The sequence below is a fragment of the Carettochelys insculpta genome, chromosome 1 (assembly GCF_033958435.1).
Source record: "Carettochelys insculpta isolate YL-2023 chromosome 1, ASM3395843v1, whole genome shotgun sequence".
NCBI classification, from domain to species: Eukaryota; Metazoa; Chordata; order Testudines; family Carettochelyidae; genus Carettochelys; species Carettochelys insculpta.
In genome coordinates, this window is record NC_134137.1 from 171,327,340 (window position 1) to 171,346,196 (window position 18,857).

General features: G+C 42.6%; 2 protein-coding genes across 6 annotated transcripts in view; both read right to left on the reverse strand.

The window, feature by feature from the left end:
- The window catches only part of GATD3 (glutamine amidotransferase class 1 domain containing 3), a 102,101-nt gene extending 89,380 nt beyond the window's left edge, over positions 1–12,721 (reverse strand). For 2 of the 5 annotated variants that reach the window (XM_074995294.1, XM_074995300.1), the window contains exons 1-6: positions 12,554–12,721; positions 9,528–9,580; positions 8,427–8,540; positions 7,929–8,048; positions 5,672–5,764; positions 5,121–5,293 (exon numbers count right to left, since the gene is read on the reverse strand). In XM_074995294.1, the coding sequence (XP_074851395.1) occupies positions 5,121–5,293; positions 5,672–5,764; positions 7,929–8,048; positions 8,427–8,540; positions 9,528–9,580; positions 12,554–12,643 (643 nt within the window). In that variant the 5' untranslated portion in view covers positions 12,644–12,721. Of the gene's footprint in view, positions 1–1,877; positions 4,527–4,609; positions 4,813–5,120; positions 5,294–5,671; positions 5,765–7,928; positions 8,049–8,426; positions 8,541–9,496; positions 9,581–12,553 lie in introns of those variants that run through there. The other 3 variants (XM_074995275.1, XM_074995285.1, XM_074995311.1) reach the window with 3 other exon arrangements.
- Positions 12,722–15,130: 2,409 nt separating this feature from the next.
- The window catches only part of PWP2 (PWP2 small subunit processome component), a 29,125-nt gene continuing 25,398 nt past the window's right edge, over positions 15,131–18,857 (reverse strand). The window contains exons 19-21 of the mRNA XM_074983405.1: positions 17,836–17,986; positions 16,638–16,712; positions 15,131–16,454 (exon numbers count right to left, since the gene is read on the reverse strand). Coding sequence (XP_074839506.1) covers positions 16,304–16,454; positions 16,638–16,712; positions 17,836–17,986 — 377 coding nt within the window. The 3' untranslated portion in view covers positions 15,131–16,303. The remainder of the gene's footprint in view (positions 16,455–16,637; positions 16,713–17,835; positions 17,987–18,857) is intronic.

Below are 18,857 nucleotides of genomic sequence, written 5' to 3' on the forward strand. Positions count from 1 at the left end.
AATAATAAACTTCTAGGTATCTTCAACAGCCACTGCTTTGCAGACAGAGGGGAAAAAATCCCTATGCTAATCAGAGAAGGTGTTTCCTTCTTCCTATTAATCCCCCACCCCAACACATGGACTTTCCCTCCAAAATTACACTTGGTTAGAAGCCAGGGCAGAAAACACTAAGTTCTTCAATAGCAGCAGGTTAAAAACCTCATCTCACCACAAGAACCCAGAAGGCTTTGTAACTGTACTCATCACCATGCAATGCGAGTGCCCCACAAGTAAATTAAAGATTTGTTCTTTTGTGTTTTCTCCCTTACCACGCCTTGATGCTGAAGGGATGTTTTAAAATGCATTTATTGTGGGGACAAGCAGAGTGACAAGTCTCATCTTTGTGAAGACAGTGGGGATCATGCGTCTCCTGAGCTCCAGATAAAGGCACTTCCCCAGCATGTGCCCATCCTGCAAAAAGCTGTCCCCAGCACTCATGACTCCTACTCTTTTTGTGGGTGGCTCTATTACAACTAAGAAGCACCGCTGTCTTGGAAGGCTGTGTTAACTGCTGGCAGGGTTCCTAGGTAAGAGCCCCAGCTCATGAAAATATAGACTATTAGGACTATGACTTTGAACCCTTGGTTAACTAGGCACCAGTACAGAAACCAGCACTCCTGGAGGATGTTTTCTTCTTCTGCTGCTGCTGCTGGTCAGATGCATTGTTGCATTCCATGCTTGGTGGAGTTTTAATGGCTTGTATGTTTATACCCAAACACAGGGCACTGCAGCAATCCAATCTTGAGGTCACAAAGCCATGGACCCCCATGACCAGGAATGCAACTGTCCGAAGAGGGCACAGGGGGAAGAAAAGCTTTCTGGAAGTCTCTCTTATTTGGGTATCAACATTCAGTGAAATAGCCAGAAGAAGTGAAAAGATCAAGTATTGTCTTTGATCTCCGGGCTAGGTCTGCAATGACTGGTGGTGATAGAGGGCCAGCTGTTTCTTCAAACGATCTCCCTTTCTCAAAAGATCACCTCTTTTCAGCCCACAGAAAAGGAAGCTTTATTCCAACAGAAAAAGAAAATTCCTGAGTCTGCACTATAACTTCCCCAATGGAGGTGCATTCACTGTTTTTATTATGGCTACATCTACACTAACTCTAGAAGATTGACCGCTTAGGTTTGATCCTCCAGGACACCGTGTTGCGCATGCACGAAACATGTTGCACGTTCCACAGTCAACATCGACCCCGGAACTCCTTGCAAGCCACAAGGATTAAGGAAGGTCTACAGGAAGAGCGCTCCTGTTGACCTTCTGCTGTGAAGACAGGCAGGGAAGTCGATGGCTGCAAAGTTGATTTTTGGTACACAGCTGGTGTACCAAAAATCGCACAGCAACCATCAACTTTCCAGGTAAGCGTAGACATAGCCATATGTTATGCATGTTAAGATTTTTCATTCTTGAAACATCCTTTTTGTGGTAAGGTGAGAAGCCTCCATCCAGCCCTGAGAGATGTAGTGTCACTAAAGAGGTACTCACAAAAGCCACACAGGAGACAGCACAACAGTTAGCAGAAACTGCTGGAGCTCTCGCTAATCCTAGCTGATCACTCCCATCTGCACCACACAATGTACATTGTTTTGTAAGTTTTCCAGTACAGTTTATATACTCTTCTTTTTTTAATTCCTGCACACATAAGGCAGGCACAAGTTTAGGAACGGTGCTTAAAAATGTATTTTTATATAGTCCTTTCTTCTGGAGCTTGCCACTGACGGAACGTTTGAAGTTGGAACATTTTCTACCCTTAGTAAGGTGCATAACCTGCCTTCTCCCCACTAAGATAACCCCATAGCTGTAAAAATAAGTTTATACATAAATAAATTTACAAGAAAAATCATATGGAAGCAGCCTTTATTTGTAGATGACTACACGAAAACAACGTCTTGCACATCACTCCTTACTCCTTTGATAGCTGACAATTTCCTAAACAATTTTCTGCACACACAACACCAGCATTGTAATAAATTATAAGAAACATAAAATTTACTAATTTTCACCCAAATACACTTAATAAAATAATTTGTGCATAGCGCGTTTTTAGCTTCATGAGGCCCTTCACAAGGGTGCTACTGAAAATCATTTTTTTAACTATTGGAGGTGAACAGTGGGAATAATGCATGCGCTTGTGGTGCAATTTCATAACCTCAGCTCATACCAGACGTACATTGAGACAAACATTTTGTATTGTAAAAAACTCTACTAGAAGAAAGAAAAAATAGTCTTCCATACTTTACTTTTCACATGAGCACTGATGAACAAGGTTAGGAACAGTTTTGTTTTGTTTTCTCCCCCTAAACTAAACCCTCTTTTTAACAAAGGAAAAACATCTTCTTAAAATACCCACTGCTTTAAAGTCAAGGGCATAGAAAGTATTTATGGTACCTCAATGCAATATCACACAATCTTAAATCAGCAGTTTAAATTTACAGGAACCAGCTTTAACTGAAACACCTATTCTGGTACACGTTTTCCCTGGAGGACGTCTTATACATATGATATTTCTGTTAACATGATGTATAGTGTTTTAGTGTAGTATTAAAACCTGTTGTTTTGTGTTTGGTTTTCTATAGCAAATTTCTGTAGCCATATCAGAGCTAGTTAAGAAAGCTAAACAGGGACAGCCAGCTTGAAGTCTGGATAAGAAAACTGCCAATAAACAAAACAATATATATATTAATATCGTTACAGCACAGAGTAAACAAATTAGCAGAGTGTGTGCTGGTAAAAACACCTTTTAATATCCTCATAACAGGATTCTTAAAAATAACTTCTGGTACATGTCTTAAAATTCCCATTCATTGAAAAACTCAGTGTACTTGGAACGTGGCATCTGTCTACAAAACTTTTATGTCAACACTATTTTTCTGTGAATAGAGAGAGAGACAGAGACAGACAGACAGACATGCAATATGGCACACAAAGCAAAGATGAGGAACAGAATGTTGTGCTGGCATATAAAGAAAAATGTTCATGAGGCAGGAAGAGAAATAAAAATAAGAAGCAAATAGACAAAATTTAGGAACGAGATGAAAATGCCGAACACTGTTGGACTCTACGAATCAGTAAAGATTCCTTCACACGCGAATATTCAATGATTGAAAGGAAGATGCAGGGAAAAGGTAAAGGAAATAGAGGACCAGCTTTTAATTAATTTATATTTCATTCTTCTTAAATTTGATTGTATTTCTAAAGAAGCTCTGTTAGTCTAAAAAGGGGTAGGGGTAACAGCTCTGCTGTCAGCCTGTTGCCCACTGCTAGGTGAATAACCACGTGAATGTGGAAAATATCCTTAAAAATATATAAGGCACAGTAGCTTATTCATTCCCATCGTTTCAAGACTTCTGTTAGATGGAAAAGACCTATTGTGTGATTAAGTTAGGAGAGAAAAAGTGGGGCCTGCTCTTGAGATTCAGATTTATTTGTATTTGGCAAAAACACAACTTTAAAAACAGGAAAAAGGCCAATGGAAAAGAGTATAGAGAGGAAAACCATGCAATATAATTTTTAGTTAATGTTGAGTTAAGCACGGGGCATAGAAATGATTATTTCCATTGGCTACAAAGCTGATCGTTATTCTACCTCACAGACATGAGAAATAATTGCATATGCAGTACACTACTGCAGTCTTGTTTAAAACATAGGGGAAAGTGTATCCCTCTGGCTTAGTCCTCTTAAAGTTCCCTGTCCTCAATGCCAAAGTTCACACTGACACACTCAGATAACTAAATGGAAGGCAGCTTGACTAGCTAGGGATGCATAGCTTTCTTCACAAGGACTAGCAGTCAGCAGTAACTTCACTCCTCTGAATGGCAGTCAGTCCTATAGCAGCTGTATCTACTCCTTGCAACTGCAAATTTACTGCTGCATTTCAAACACACTCTCCAGCCTCTGAAACAGAACTGTGAATTCTGCAAAGCAGTTTCATATCCAGCCCTATGCTCAGTCCACTGCCCCACGCTGTGGCTCCAAAGAGTCTTGGCTTCCCTCGTATTCTTGTTGTTCAATTTTCATGTGTTTCTAGTATTTTTCAAAGGAACAGATGGGCTTTTGTTTGAATAGCATCTCCTAAGACCAGGGTGCAGTCTCATGCAAGCCCTACCTACTACCCAATACCAAAAAATAATTTAGGTTACAGGTGATATTACCTTTACTCAATGTTCTTGGAAACCAACGCACTCATGTAGCAAACGTGCCTGCAACACCTGAACAGAACTGAGAATCAGTCAGATTTATGTCTGTGATTTATTAACGTGCTAAGGAGGTAAGCAGGGGAAATACATTTCCATTGGTGTGTGATATTTCCGATATTGTACGCTTAATTTCCTAAAACCTACTATGATTACAGATAACCACTTCATTTGCCGGTTAATTTCAGCACACCCTTCACCATGGTCCCAATACCATCAAAAATGTGATGTAATCCCGTTTCACACATAAATGCTGGCGTCGTTACCACCTTGTTATTTACATCTATATGAGCTTCGTGGAAAAGAGTTAAGGAAAGCATAGCTAACCTTATATTTGCAACTGCTGTCTTCAGAACGAAACTCCCCCACCTGTCTCATCTAAAAATGTCTTCCCCACCCCCATACAACATCAAAGTGGCTACAGTTGTAGCCTAGGAATGGACACTTTCCATTTAGTTTGACAGAAATACTAGTATTGCATCAATGTGGGGAAAGAGCTTAAAGATTACATGAAAAGATGGGAAACTCCTTGCTGGGAAGTTAATGTTTCAGGACAAAGACTCCTTCATCACTGCTTTAGGCCTGTGGAAAAAGAAATGAATCTCAAGCAAGACTGACTAGTTATGGGATCCTTTTCCACAGACAGACTGTACTCGCAGGCTATTATATATAGAACTTCGGACTTCACCACAGCACTGGCTGTGCCAGAGGAATTTTCAAGCAAGCACTGAACACCATGTGTAAGGACTCAGCCACATAACTGGAACAGCACTGCCTAATTCACACGCATCGTACTGCAGTCTGGAAGGACTATCCTATCAACAGTCAAGCATGAACTCTTGGCCAATTGTGACGCTTTATACATTAAGAAGAAGAGCGGTCCCCCTCACCTTTTGGAAAGGATATAGTAACTTCTTTAACACAATGTTTTCCTCCCAGTGCTTTGATGGCTCCTGCAGTTCCAGCATAAGGCCATTTCCCACCTTCCTCTTCTTCATGTCCCACAGTTACTTCAGCACCAGAGAGCACTTTTGCAGCCAACACAGGTGAAATGCAGCACAGGCTGCAAGAAAAACAGAAAGGGTACTACAATTAGAGTACTTTTCAAAAGGATTCATTGCAATTACAAAAAGTCAAAGGCACAAGTATTTAAAGATCTTAAAGTCAAACATGAGAAAATAATTTCTTTCCAACAACATCAGGCTTTCCCTGGCAAGCAAGGGGACATTTTCTTAGCTGGTCTTCTCTTTCTGCCTACCATCTTGAAAGAAATTTAACAAGGGGAAAAAAAAGAACCAGTAATAAACACAAGGTTCAAGTACTAACACCCAGCCATTTATCCAGAATTTGATTTCTCTCTGTTCTCATGTAAACTATCAACTATCCAACATCACTTTTAACTGCTCCTGTACCATATCCAGTCCACCTAAGATGTACATACCCAATGGGTTTCCCAGCTTTGTGGAACTCCTTCAGGACACGTTCAACCTCTCCATTCACTTTGCAGTCCTTCCCATCCACAGCAAACGTGGAACTGCCACAACAAGAGGTTGTCATAAATACTTCAATACAATGCTACAGCTTTATATGTGTACATTCAGAGCAGCTCTCAATTGGACATCAAAATGGAAAGTGGGTATGAACTCCTTATTGAATCAAGCAACAAATTATAAACTACAAATCTTAGTACTGAGCGTTACCAAATCAGCCTTCTAGCATTTTGAAGAAACAGGATAGCTATTCTAACAGATTCTCAGATCATTACCAGAACAGAAAAAACAAATTTCTTATCATGACACATCAAGGAACATCCTAGAAGAAGCCATTTCATAGAATCATAAACCTGGAGGGTTAGAAGGGACTAGAAGTATCACCTAAATCCAGTGATTCACAACCAAGAGCCTGGGACTCCCTGGAGAGCCTCAGGCAGGTCTCCGGGGAGCATTAGACATGGAGGGGTCTAGGTCAGAATGAAGCCCCACTGCTCAGGACTGAACTCTGGGGCTTTGAGCCCTGCCACCTGTGGCTGAAGCCAAAGCCTGATCAACTTACTTTTGCAAGAACCTCTATGGTATGGTACCTGTAAAATTGCCCAGGTTGCTACCCCTTAATGTGGCCCGGTTTATATGCAGAAAAACAGTTGTGGTAACACTGGTGGGCCCTGGCTTTTATAGCATGTTGGGGAGCAGAGGGGGCATCTCAGAAAGAACAAGGATGAGAACTCCTTATCACCTCTAACCCCTGCCACGATATGGGATTTGTTGTGTTTAAACCCTCCAAGACAGATGGTTAAAAGAAATACACTCAGTTTTTTTCCATAGGAATCAGAAAACAAGACAACTAACTGTACACAAGGGTTTGACTAGGCTAATCCATAAACTTGTTGAAAGGAAATTAGTTAGTGACTAGTTTAATACTATCCCAAATCTTTCGCAAGACTTGAGTGGAAAGGAAAAAGAAAATGATACTGGAGACGATCTGAAACTAAAAGTTCTATAATCTTCACCTTCTCTCATCGTGCCCCCAAAACAAACAATCACCTCAGCACCACAGGGAAAGGAAAGGGATTTTTTAATGTGATATGTAAACAGGAAAACTGCTGTCTAGTTTTGGTGGGAAATTTTTCAGCATGGCATTGTCAGATTACAAATGGCCACTCTAGCCATAATAAGAATCACAGCTGGGAAACCCCCATCTCCCACCCATCCACACGCTGCACTGAGAATGGTATCCTGTGGGAACCCCCATAACAATTTGAAAGTCTTCCACAGGAGTAAACTAACAGCTCTCACTGAGGCTTTTCTGAAGACTGTATCTCTTTCAGTATTCCAATTTATCTTGCATACCCTTAAGTTTCTCTTCACCTAAAAGCAACTACTTGCTTTAAAAAAAATCAAGACATAAAAATAAAAGAACGCCACTGCTCGCTAGCACTGAAAACTGGCTTACCTTCTCATGTTTACTATATCATTATAACTTAAATCCACTGGAATATGAATATTGCATTTTCACTTCAATGTATAGTACATAGAACAGTGGTGGGCAACCTGAGGCTCACTGAGGTTCCATCAGTAGATCCCTGTCTGCCCCATCCCCCATGCACCTCTCGCATATGGGAGCCCCAAACTTTCTCCTCCTTCCCCTCCCTCCCAGAAATTTCAGAGCACCATAAATCCACTGATTTGTGCTCTGTCCCCGCTCCTCCCACTTTCTTCCCAGCCGTTTGCAGCATTCCGGCTCTGGGAGGGAGAAAGGAGGCGTGCTAGGAGGGAAGAGGAGTTGAAAGTGTGGCGCTCCATTGCCTAAGAGATGCATGGAGGAGGAGGGACAGACGGGGGTTCCACAGGTTGCCATGTGATCCACGGAGATGAAAGAGGACCACTCACAGAGCCCACTCACTAAGCTTGGTTGCCCATTGCTGTTAGAGAGCAATACATAAACAAGTAATTGTCTGTATGAAATTGCAGTTTGTACCAACTTTGCTAGTGCTTTTTATGTAGCCAGTTGTAAAACTAGGCAAATACCTAGATGAGTCGATGTAGCACCAGAAGACCTGTGCATTTTCACTGGGAGTATGAACACTCCTGGCTCAAACTACGTAAACTGACACCTTTTGTAAAATGGCCACTATTTCCTACTACCACAGGATGAGTTATGCATAAAGGATTTCTCTATGGTTTACTTAACTTGACACTCACAGGTTTTTAGCAGCTCCAAATCCACCAGGGAATATCACAGCATCGTGGTCCTTTGTACTAAGTTTAGCCAGGTCTGTGATTTTACCACGAGCAATTCTTGCTGATTCCACTAAAACATTTCTTGAAGAACAAGAAATAAAGCAGTAAGATAAAGTCAGTCCCTGCACAAGTGTGGTGAAAATGTACAAGGGAAGGATGTCTTTTTTGAAGACTCGAAAACAACCACCACCACCACTTTGACTAACAGCAGCTACAGATGCTTCTGAAATAGAACACCAGGAATTCACATTAGCTATGAGCAAGAAATGGGATATGATTTTATGTTGTAGTCACAAGATCAAGAGTCTCATGTTTTCTCACATACAAAAATATTAGCTGGCATAAAGTTAAACACTTTGGGAAAACTGCTACTAGTAAGACATGATCTCTGCAACATACCCATGAAGGACAAGCTCGCCAAGCAGGAGTAATCTTGTACGAATTAAACCTAGCTCTTACCTTGATTCAGTCTCAGCTGGCTGCCCTTTGCTGTGGTCAATAACGTGCATCTGAGGAATATCTGGGGCATACATCTGAATTTCAGCTCCCCCACGACTCAGGTGAACCAAAATGCTTCAAAATACGTAAAATTATGATGAAAGTCTTAAAAGGGACTGAGTCTTTAAAAACCCACTTGACTTGGCTCTTTATCAGGCTTTTGAATTCTACAGGAAATATAATACTTGTTTTGCAAAACATGTTCACAGATTAGTACAAAAATGACCATATACATCAGTGCTTAGAGAACACAGAGGAAAGTGGTCTCCAAACTGCAAGATTCACCCCCTCAGGAGAGTGTGGAGGAACATTTGGGGAGGGGTTTGCATGGCAAGGCCTGGACCAGAACCCATGGGGAGGCAGCACCACCCTGCCCAGCCTCTGCCCTCACTTCCTCTCCACCCCAGGCCAGCTCTGCCTCCAGACCCAGCTCCTTCCCTCTCTCATTCTGCCCCGTGCAGCTCTGCCTTCAGCACACACTTCTTTGCTGAGCTTGCTATGCAATAATGGGGTGGGGTAGAAAAAACAAACTCCATTACAGGTAAAGTGGGGAGGGGAGACAGAAAAAGTTTGGGCACCACTGTTGCAGGGCATTTATTACAGCCCGTCCGAGGCAGACCGAGGGTGAGTGAGGTAGGTGGCTAGACAAGCTGCAGATGTTAGCTAAGGCCATGTTTATTGCAGTGTTACTTAATTTTAATCACAGAAACCGGTACAGTTCTGAAGGCTGTAAGAAGAGTCCACATGTCTAGAGCAGCAGCTAGGCCTTCACAGAAGACTGCCTGACAACAGTTCATTGCTCTGGCTTAGGGGGCAGTGGCCATGGAGTCTGTCCACCCCTGCTCATCCAGAAGCATGAGATATGAGAACTTAAGGAACAAGATAAAGCTAAGACAAAGTGATGGATTTTCAGAGAGTGTAGAAAAAAACAACCCTGGGAGACAAACCAAACACTATCCAAGCTCTTCCAGAGAGCCCTAGGAAAAGGAAAATTAAATAAAATAAAAATGCTCTAATCAAAAGAAGAATACATTTCTGGACTCGGCAGTAAAAGCTGCTTACGCTGAGGCCTCGTGGATTTCTGTACCATCATACACACCACATCCAGACAAGACCTGCAAAGAGAAAAGTCAACATGGTATTTCAGACAACGTATATACTTCCCAGACTCTTTTTAGGGGTCTTACACAAACATTTGGATAAAGCAATTGCCATGGCACCCTTACTACACAAAACAGACAGCAGCCTCAGCACCACTGGCTTACACAAGAACTGGGATGTCCTATTTACAGTAGCTTGCTCCACATTCAGGCAAATGACTCAGCAATCACTAATGATCTGAACAGCAAAAAGTATTCTGTATTTTCTCACATTTGAAAAACTAACAAATCTTAAAACAATATTATGTACAATAGTGGCTAAAATATTATGACGTTTCATGGCCCAAGATGTTACAAAAGACATATTATAGAATATAGTCAGACTCTGTTGCATACATATACTTTTCACTGAAACAGAAGGGGGTTAAAAGGCCCACCTCAAAAGTTATGACACTCTCTTTTATCTGTTACATGTCTCTTATGCTTAGGGTCTACATCAGAGATTAATGGTTATGTAATTCTTTTCAAATCTAAGTACACTGAATCGTTCAACTGAATTTCTTTTGTTAGCCAACGCAACAATGTATTCAAATTACCCCAATTTGTTTGTTAAACCTGTCCTCCTTGCTATTAGAGAAAATAATGTTCCCCAATTTGTTTATTTTGTGCATTTGACACATTGGGTGTACAGTCAGAATTCCTTGTTTAGATAGGTCACTTAGACAGCAACAGAAAAAAAAAAGGGAGAAAGATTTTTAAAATAGGGAAATTGTGATCATAATGACACAAAAAATCCCAAGGGCACTTGTAGTTCCTGAAACTATTTTAAACTCGGGTTTTAAGCAATGACAAGCCTTCCCATGGGCAGTGTCCTTTTAACTGCTCTTACTTTCCTAACACTAGCTCTCCCCTCAGTTTCAAGCAGTTTAGTGGGTGCTTTATCAGTTATCCATTGCATGCATATTTTAAACTTCTTGTCAAGCTTGGTGCAATTTACCTCTTTAGATTTAAGTTTTACAGCCTGTCAAGTTTCTTCTTTCACAGTTTCTTTTATAACTTTAATGCCCTCCGATTCCCCTTTATGTAGTTGTGTTTTTCCTCAAGTAGTTACACTGATTTCTGTTGCCCACTTAGCATTTAGGATTTTACTGGAAGGCATTTGACAAAACTGGGTGACTACGCAACAAAACAACAGGTGAAATTCAGTGTTGATAAGTGCAAATACACACTGGAAAAAATAACGACAATCACACATACAAAATAATGGGATCTACATTAGCTGTTACTAATCATGAAAGACATCTTGGCATCCTTAGTTATTTGAAATCTTTCATTCGATGTGCAGTAACAAGTAAGCTAACAATGTTAAGAACCGTTAGGAAAGAGGCAGATAACAGAAAAGTCATGTTGTCACAATATAAATCCATGGCATCCCCATTCCTTGTATGCTGCACGCAATTCTGGTAACACAATATCAAAAAGATATATTAGAATGGGAAAAGGTGCAGACAAGGGCAAGAAAAATGGAAACTTCTGTAGGAGGAGAGATTTAAAAAAAAGCAAGCTTATTCAGCTTAGAAAAGAGACAACAGGAATATGATAGTGATCTATGAATAATGATGTGGAGAAAGTGAACGGGGAAGTATTATTCATATCTTCATATACCACAAGAACCAGGGGGTATCCAATTAAATTAATAGGAAGCAAGTCTAAAAACAAACATTAAGGAAGTTCTTCACACAATACACAGCCAACCTCCAGGCAACTAATGGTGTGGGATTCTGCTAAGGCTAAAAGCATAGCTGGCTTCAAAAAAGAATTAGAACAGTTCATGAAGAACAGCTCCATCAATGACTACTGGCCCAGATCATCCAGGTGTACAATCATACTTCTGACATCCCTAAACTTCCAGTAAGGCTGGGTCTGGATGACCAATGACGATGAATTTAAAACTACCTAGCAGTTCTACTCACTCCTTCCGAAGCACTTTGCTTTGGGCCCAGCTGGAAGACAGGATACAAATCTACCCAGACCTTCAGTCTGACCCAAAACTGCCTATTAGGGATCAGCAACCTTCCCCAGGCAGAGTGCCAAACACCCACCTTTTGACCTCTATGTACTGTCCAACTGTGGGCGATACTTCTTAGAGTCACTAACAGCCCTACTTATAACAGCTTCATTTCTTTACTAATTAAGAGGCAGAGCGCTCCCGTTTCGGTGGTGGTTGGCGGCACCAGCTGCCCTTTTGTTACCCCACGGGTGGCAAGGCTTTGAGCATGGGGGAGGAGAGGCCGGGCTGAGCTCTCCCTGCCCATGCCGATGAAAATCAGCTCGCCTGCTGCTCTTAGCACCCGGGCGGGCGGGTTGCTGACCCCCAGCCTATGGTCTGAAGCGGGAGGACCCCCGGTAGCACAGCAGGACCGGCCGCCGCTAGCCTAACAGAGGCGAGACAAAGCCTTTCGGCTGGAGGCCGCCTCAGGCTGTGCCGTCACAAACCCAAGCAAGCGGTCCAGGAGCACCTCCAAGCCCCAGCGGATTATTTCCCAGGCGATGAGCTCTCATGGGCCAGCCCCGCTTCCTCAGCGCCGCGGCACCTTCAAGCCGACCAGTACTTTTACTAGCGGGGGTGCCCCAGGACAGCCCCTCGCCTCGTAAATACACCGCTCGCCCTTAAGGTGCTTTAGCGGCGGGGGTGGTTCTTTGCTCAACTCTAGGCCAGTCTCGGCGGGCGACTGGTCTCTGTCCGCGCCGCGCCCACCGCGGCCAGCCGCCAAGCCACGCGCGGGCGCCCAGCGCTCAGGCGGCCCCGACCCCGCCCGCAGCGGCGGTGGCGTAGGAGTTTCTCCCTGGGGCTCCCCACTCGAAAGTCACCGACCCCCGCCCAGAGCACGGCCGCCCCGCCCCTTGCCGGGCCCAGCGGGGCCCCCTGGCAGGGGAAGCTCAGCTCAGCTCAGCTCCGCAGCGGGGCTCTCTGGGGGCCGCACTCACCACGGCCACCCGGGCCCCGCGCAGGCGGCGGGCGGAGCAGTGGAGCGAGGCCGCCCCGACCGGGGCCCGCAGCAGCCGCGCCGCCAGCATGGCCGAGCTCAGCGCAGCGGGCTGCCCTCCCCGCAGCACTAGGTCCCAGGCTGGGGAAGCGCCGCACAGCTCCCGCTACAGGCGCGGAGGCCGCGGCTGCTCGGCTGCAGGTGCCTCACGTGGCTCCCAGCCCCGAGCACAGCCGCGCCCCCTCTCCCGGGGCCGCGCAGGGCTGACCACCAGCGGCACCGGTAGTGAGAGCTGAGCCCCGGACAGCAAAGCCGTGTCTACACGTGCACGCTACTTCGAAGTAGCGGCGCCAACTTCGAAATAGCGCCCATCCCGGCTACACTCGTCGGGCGCTATTTCGATGTTAACTTCGACGTTAGGCGGGGAGACGTCGAAGCTGCTAACCCCATGAGGGGATGGGAATAGCGCCCTACTTCGACGTTCAACGTCGAAGTAGGGACCGTGTAGTCGTTGCACATCCCGCAACATCGAAATAGCGGGGTCCTCCAGGGCGGCCATCAGCTGAGGGGTTGAGAGACGCTCTCTCTCCAGCCCCTGCGGGGCTCTATGGTCACTGTGTGCAGCAGCCCTTAGCCCAGGGCTTTTGGCTGCTGCTGCTGCTGCAGCTGAGGATCCATGCTGCAGGTACAGGGTCTGCAACCAGTTGTCGGCTCTGTGTATCTTGTGCTGTTTAGTGCAACTGTGTCTGAGAGGGGCCCTTTAAGGGAGCGGCTTGCTGTTGAGTCCGCCCTGTGACCTTGTCTGCAGCCGTGCCTGGCACCCTTATTTCGATGTGTGCTACTTTGGCGTGTAGACGTCCCCTCGCAGCGCCTATTTCGATGTGGTGCTGCCCAACGTCGAAGGTGAACGTCAACGTTGCCAGCCCTGGAGAACGTGTAGACGTTATTCATCGAAATAGCCTATTTCGATGTCGCCACATCAAAATAGGCTACTTCGATGTAGGCTTCACGTGTAGACATAGCCCAAGACAAACCAGCAGCCGGGTAACACTTTGCAGACTAACGAAAGAAGTTATTGGGCCATGAGCTTTCGTGTGGCAGAGCCGCTCCTTCGGAGGAGGGAGTGCTGTGCTGCGAACAGCTGAGATGGTTAAGTTACAGCTGAGCAATGTTGGGCGGGTCAGAGACTGACCGCCAACACCTGCCTTTGCAAAGCCTGCTGTATAAACTATAGTAAATTTTAATAACCATTCACATTGCAACTTAGTGCTAAGCACTCAGCCACAGCAGCCCCTCCCCCGCTCCCCTTAAGATGTCCACAACCAATGCACATTTCAACAGGATTCACGTTTAAGCTAGTTTGTGGTGCTAGATTTCATCATTTGCTGTTTTCCTTACAGCCTCAGCTCCTGAACTCATGTACTTAAAGAGCTGCTGTGCACGTTCTTGCCCCGTAGTTGAAGATAAAAACGTGAAAACATTGGCTGAACCTCATTGTGGTTCTTCTTGTACAAAAGATCCTTTTTTGCCCTCTGAAACCAACACGTGGTCTGTAAATTTTGGGGAAAAAGTCCCTTAAAATATTTTGTGGATATTTGTTTCTTAGGCAGAGTGAGGAAACTCCACAGAGATACTGCCAGAACCCTGCAAACTCTTTTCCCCTCAATCCCTGCTCCTCGAAGTTCAACCTACCAGCTTAGAAGAGTAAATGTCTTCCATAGCACTTGTCATCAGGAGTTTCAAAGCACTTCACAAAAGTGACCAGAAGAGGAAAATAGGAAAATTTCACAAGTTGCACCACTTTAACTAAAGTAACTGCAGTCCGTTGTAAATTAAACATTGTATTTACATTTAAGCACATATGCATTTATCTTAAATCTGTTTTTACAGGATTAAGAAAATAATATACACAAAATGAAATAAGCCCATCAATAAAGAAGTTTGCATAGAGTGTGGGGCTGGTAGGGTGTCAGGCTGCAGTGGGTTGGCACCACAGGGATGGAGGTAGGCTTGTATTACCAGGAGTTCACTCATCTAGTGAACAAAGGTTAAGTATAGATGTCCCTCATTTTAGCGAGTACTCGTAAGTTGAGTCCTCATTTAACAAGGGATAAGTGTAGCCGTATCAACTTATGGTTACATAGGCTGACACACCCTGTTGAACTTCGTTCTCAATCATTCATTTAATGATTTTAGAAGTCCCTATCAACCTATAATCCTTTCAGCACTCCTCATGTTTTCTTCCTTCATTTATTTGGTTTGTCTTCTACACAGCCTATTCTCAACACCAGTGAGAGATGCTGCTAAAATCAGCATTTGAGAAAGAAAGCAAGAAAGAAACTTTAGATTGCCACCACAGAGTATGTCTTCAGTTCTTTCACTCAACACCTTTTATCTTGACATCCTGAAACACAGGCAAGACATGGAGACTAAAAAAACAAAAACAATAAAAGCAGCAACAGAAAACATAATGGATGCTAAACATTGATAAGCCATCATGTAGAAAGAATGTAAAACACCCCCAGGGTGATAGTGGAAGGAAGCACTCATTTGCAATAAGCATGGAAAACCAGTTTTACACGGTATATTTATTTTGATAAACATAATACAATATTTTAGACAGTGGAGTCATACAAAATTATTTTTACATAGCTAAACTTGTTTCATGCACGCTTTCTCTGTAACAGTTTCCAATAACATTTTGACAAGTGTCATGAGAGAAAAGCAAACCCACCATAACAGAACTCAATAGATCTTGTGACTGAATTCAAACATAATCTGTGAAATAGTCCTCTTGGAATCCCAAAGATCCCAAATCCCAAAGGGTGTGTCTACACGAACCTCCGCCTTTCGGAAGGGGTATGTTAATGAGGGAGTTCAAAAGATGCTGATAAGATGCTGCCTGTGTAGCCGGGGGCCTTTCAAAATGACCCCTAGGACTTCGAAAGCCCCAACTGGTGCTTGTGTTGACTCAAAGCAAACCTGCAAAATCTGACATCCTAATTAACCCTGCTCGTTCTGGTACAATTTTGCTGTGAATTTCTGGACATAAATCTTTACTACAATACCTTTAATCATTAACTAATTCCTTGGAAATGCTGTACCACAAAAGAATCTTTGCTCATATATTTGTTCACATTATGGTATGACATTTATCCCAAATATGTTTTTGTAATATTCACATTAAAGTTGGATAATTTTAGAGTTTGGCAAATACGTACTATAACGACTAGTTTATTAACTCCCGCTAGGATAATATTTAAAAATAATGAAAAATGACACACACAAATGAATAAAAGAAAAAATTTAATCCACGGCACAAAGATATTGTGACAGCAAAGGCTTCAGGGAGGTGGCATGCAATGCCTAAAATTCCTGTATATTTATATACATTATCAAAAATAAACACATGAAACCATATTTTACTTGCAATTCTATCTTAACAGATGAATATAATTATCTTCTAGTTTGAGTTCAGATACAAATCTAGACGATCAGCTTTGCTCTTACTCCCCTAGTCCTACAGGGAGAGGAGGCCATGTTTTAGGGACTTTGTGGACCTCACTTCAGCTATCCTGAACTGAATTAGCTTCTGTACCTTTGCAGGTTACAAGAAGACTATATATATCACAGCATTTATAAAATAAGCCACTATGAGGGCCACTTAATCTCAGTGAATACCACTGGCACAAATGACTGCTTCTGTAAATCTTATATATATATATATGGGGAAGGTAAGAGAAAGTTGTCTTTATGAATGCATGGTTGCCTCTTCCATAAGATAATCACTGTTTGATTCCTCCAACTCCTCTTCACTCGCTGATGTTTCTGCAGGGCGTTTCATGCCCCGTTGTTTTGAAATGGCTAAAGCATATTTAATGTTATAGCGATTCCATTCACAGCTATAAAAAGAAGCCACAAAAAGAAGAAAAAAAAAGGTAAAATGTCAAAAAACGTTAGAGGGTAGGTTCTGCTTCATCTGTGTACATGACACAAATTTCTCCCTTCCAGTAATCAGTCGTCTTAAGCTTTTGTACAAAATTATGGCTTAAATTTAGAAAGATTTAAAAGACAGCAATACGTACAGCTTAGACACATCTTCAAAGTGACGCTGGATGCTCTTCTGAAGGAACTGAATTATGGGCAGCAGCTTCCCTGACCTGTAAAAGAGCAAGCATGCAGTTAACATGGAGCTCTAGAACCCCTTTTCAAAGTTATTCTTCCAATTTTTAAAGATGGTTATATTGTTCTCATTTTTACATGTCAATGTTCTAAATCTAAAATACCACTGTATAAAAGCAAGTGACCCTGTAACTTTGTGCTCTGTCCACCTGTATACAGAGTATACAGCTAGCTAGCTATGAAAAGTAGTTTAAGGTGGAGTACAATAAACCTGTATACAATTTTAGCTCAGTACAACGTATGTATGCAATTTATCACTCATGTTGCTTCAAAATGAGCTGGTCAAATGCTTCTCTCTCCCCACATAACCAACACAGAAGTCAGCTCCAGAAAACATTCCAGTCTGAGGTCAAATACCAACTTTTCAGACCTGGTTCTGTTTGATATAATGACGATGGTCATTCAAAGATAAATTCCAGCAAAGTACGGCAGGAATTTGGACTTTACAAATTGTCTACTTCTACTTTGTAATAAAAGAAAAATCAGTCTCCCTTACTATTTCAGATTCATTACATGACAGCATAATGTGTGACTGACTACTCATTCTTCAACCCACAGCAGCGAGGCAAGGACTTCCTAATTACTGCTTCTTCTGGTGACTTCCCAAATAGCAGTTGGGAAGAGCTGTCAGATTTTTAGTTTGCTCAATGACCTCATTCAAAATGTGCAAAAACTCTAAAAGAAAGCTGGGATATTGTAAAACTCACATCTTAGCTAATTGCCAGGAAGGAACCAACTACTAATGCAGAATACATCAATCACTATACTGCCTTCCAAAAAATTAGGGCTATCAAGTGATTTAAAGAATTCCTTAACTGTGCAATTAAAAAGTTTAACTTGATTAGCTGCAGTTTTAATTATACTGCAGGAACTATACTGCAACTTTACTGCAGGAACTTTGCTGTGTCTCCCAAGTACTCAAAATTCAACACATCTGGACCAGTGAGAAGTAATAATAATCAAGTAACTTTAAATAGGCTGCATGTTTCAATATAGAACCTCAAAGATAGGTGTTAGTGTCCTCTTCATTGTCTCACAAATACATTTAACTTTCACTTAGAATATCTAATTTTCTGTGTTTTGATTTTCAAATGTATTTACCTTGTTTTTAACTTCTGTCCATGAAGCATCAGCAAGCGTTGAGCCCAAGTAAGATAGAATTCCAAGTGATGAGATTTCTCTAACGCAGAGGCTACAAACTCCAGAACCTTTTCCACATACAGCTCTGGGAGCGATGAACAGACCACATCAACTGTTAAACAAAACAAAACAAAAACCAAATTAAGCTTTAAATGGAAAAATAGGGTGGGAGAAAAAAGAAGGAAAACTGAAGAGACACCTTTTCAGACACTATCCCAGTTCTGCTGCTCCACACCACCTGACAGGAGGGTAATCCACCAGTATTACGATCATCACTCACCTGCCCTTCAGAAAGTACCTTAGTCCACCTTCAATCTTTCAACCTCCACAGCACTTAAAATCAAGAGCCTCCTATCTGCCACTAAAATAGAGTCTTCCATAACATTTTTTTCTATTAAATCATCTCCTACCTTAACCTTCACTCCACTCTTCCCCTCTCTCTGCACATCCAGGCTCTGCCAAAAGTTTGCCGCTTCTCACTTTATAGCAACTGCTGTACCAGTGCTCCACATCATTTAATATTCCTGTTTCCAACCATGGCCAAGGCAGCATGTTTCAGAGGAAGGTAATTAGAATAACCTGCCCAAGTTTCTTAGTAACTTCTGTTTGATAATAGATGACAATGACCGGAAACATGAGGATTTTATAACTAAGGCCACAATTCTGCCGTGGAGGTGAGAGTTTGAGATGTCTGCGAGTTCTTTGGCTTCAGCCACATGCAACAGGACTCGGACTTCATTACTTGACTGCTTGAGTACATGTCCATGGTTTAGTATTTACTGTATGCCTCTTGTCCATAACTTTTAATAAAGAAAAGATTAATGCCAAAATCATAACCTTCCAAATAAAAGTCCAATCTAATGTAACTGAATGTTCTTATCTTTATAACTGTCTAATCGATTTTGAACCTCCTCCTTGGGAGTCTCTGATACCTCATCACAATGAGTCCCATGGCATAATTACAACAATTCTAAAACCATCTC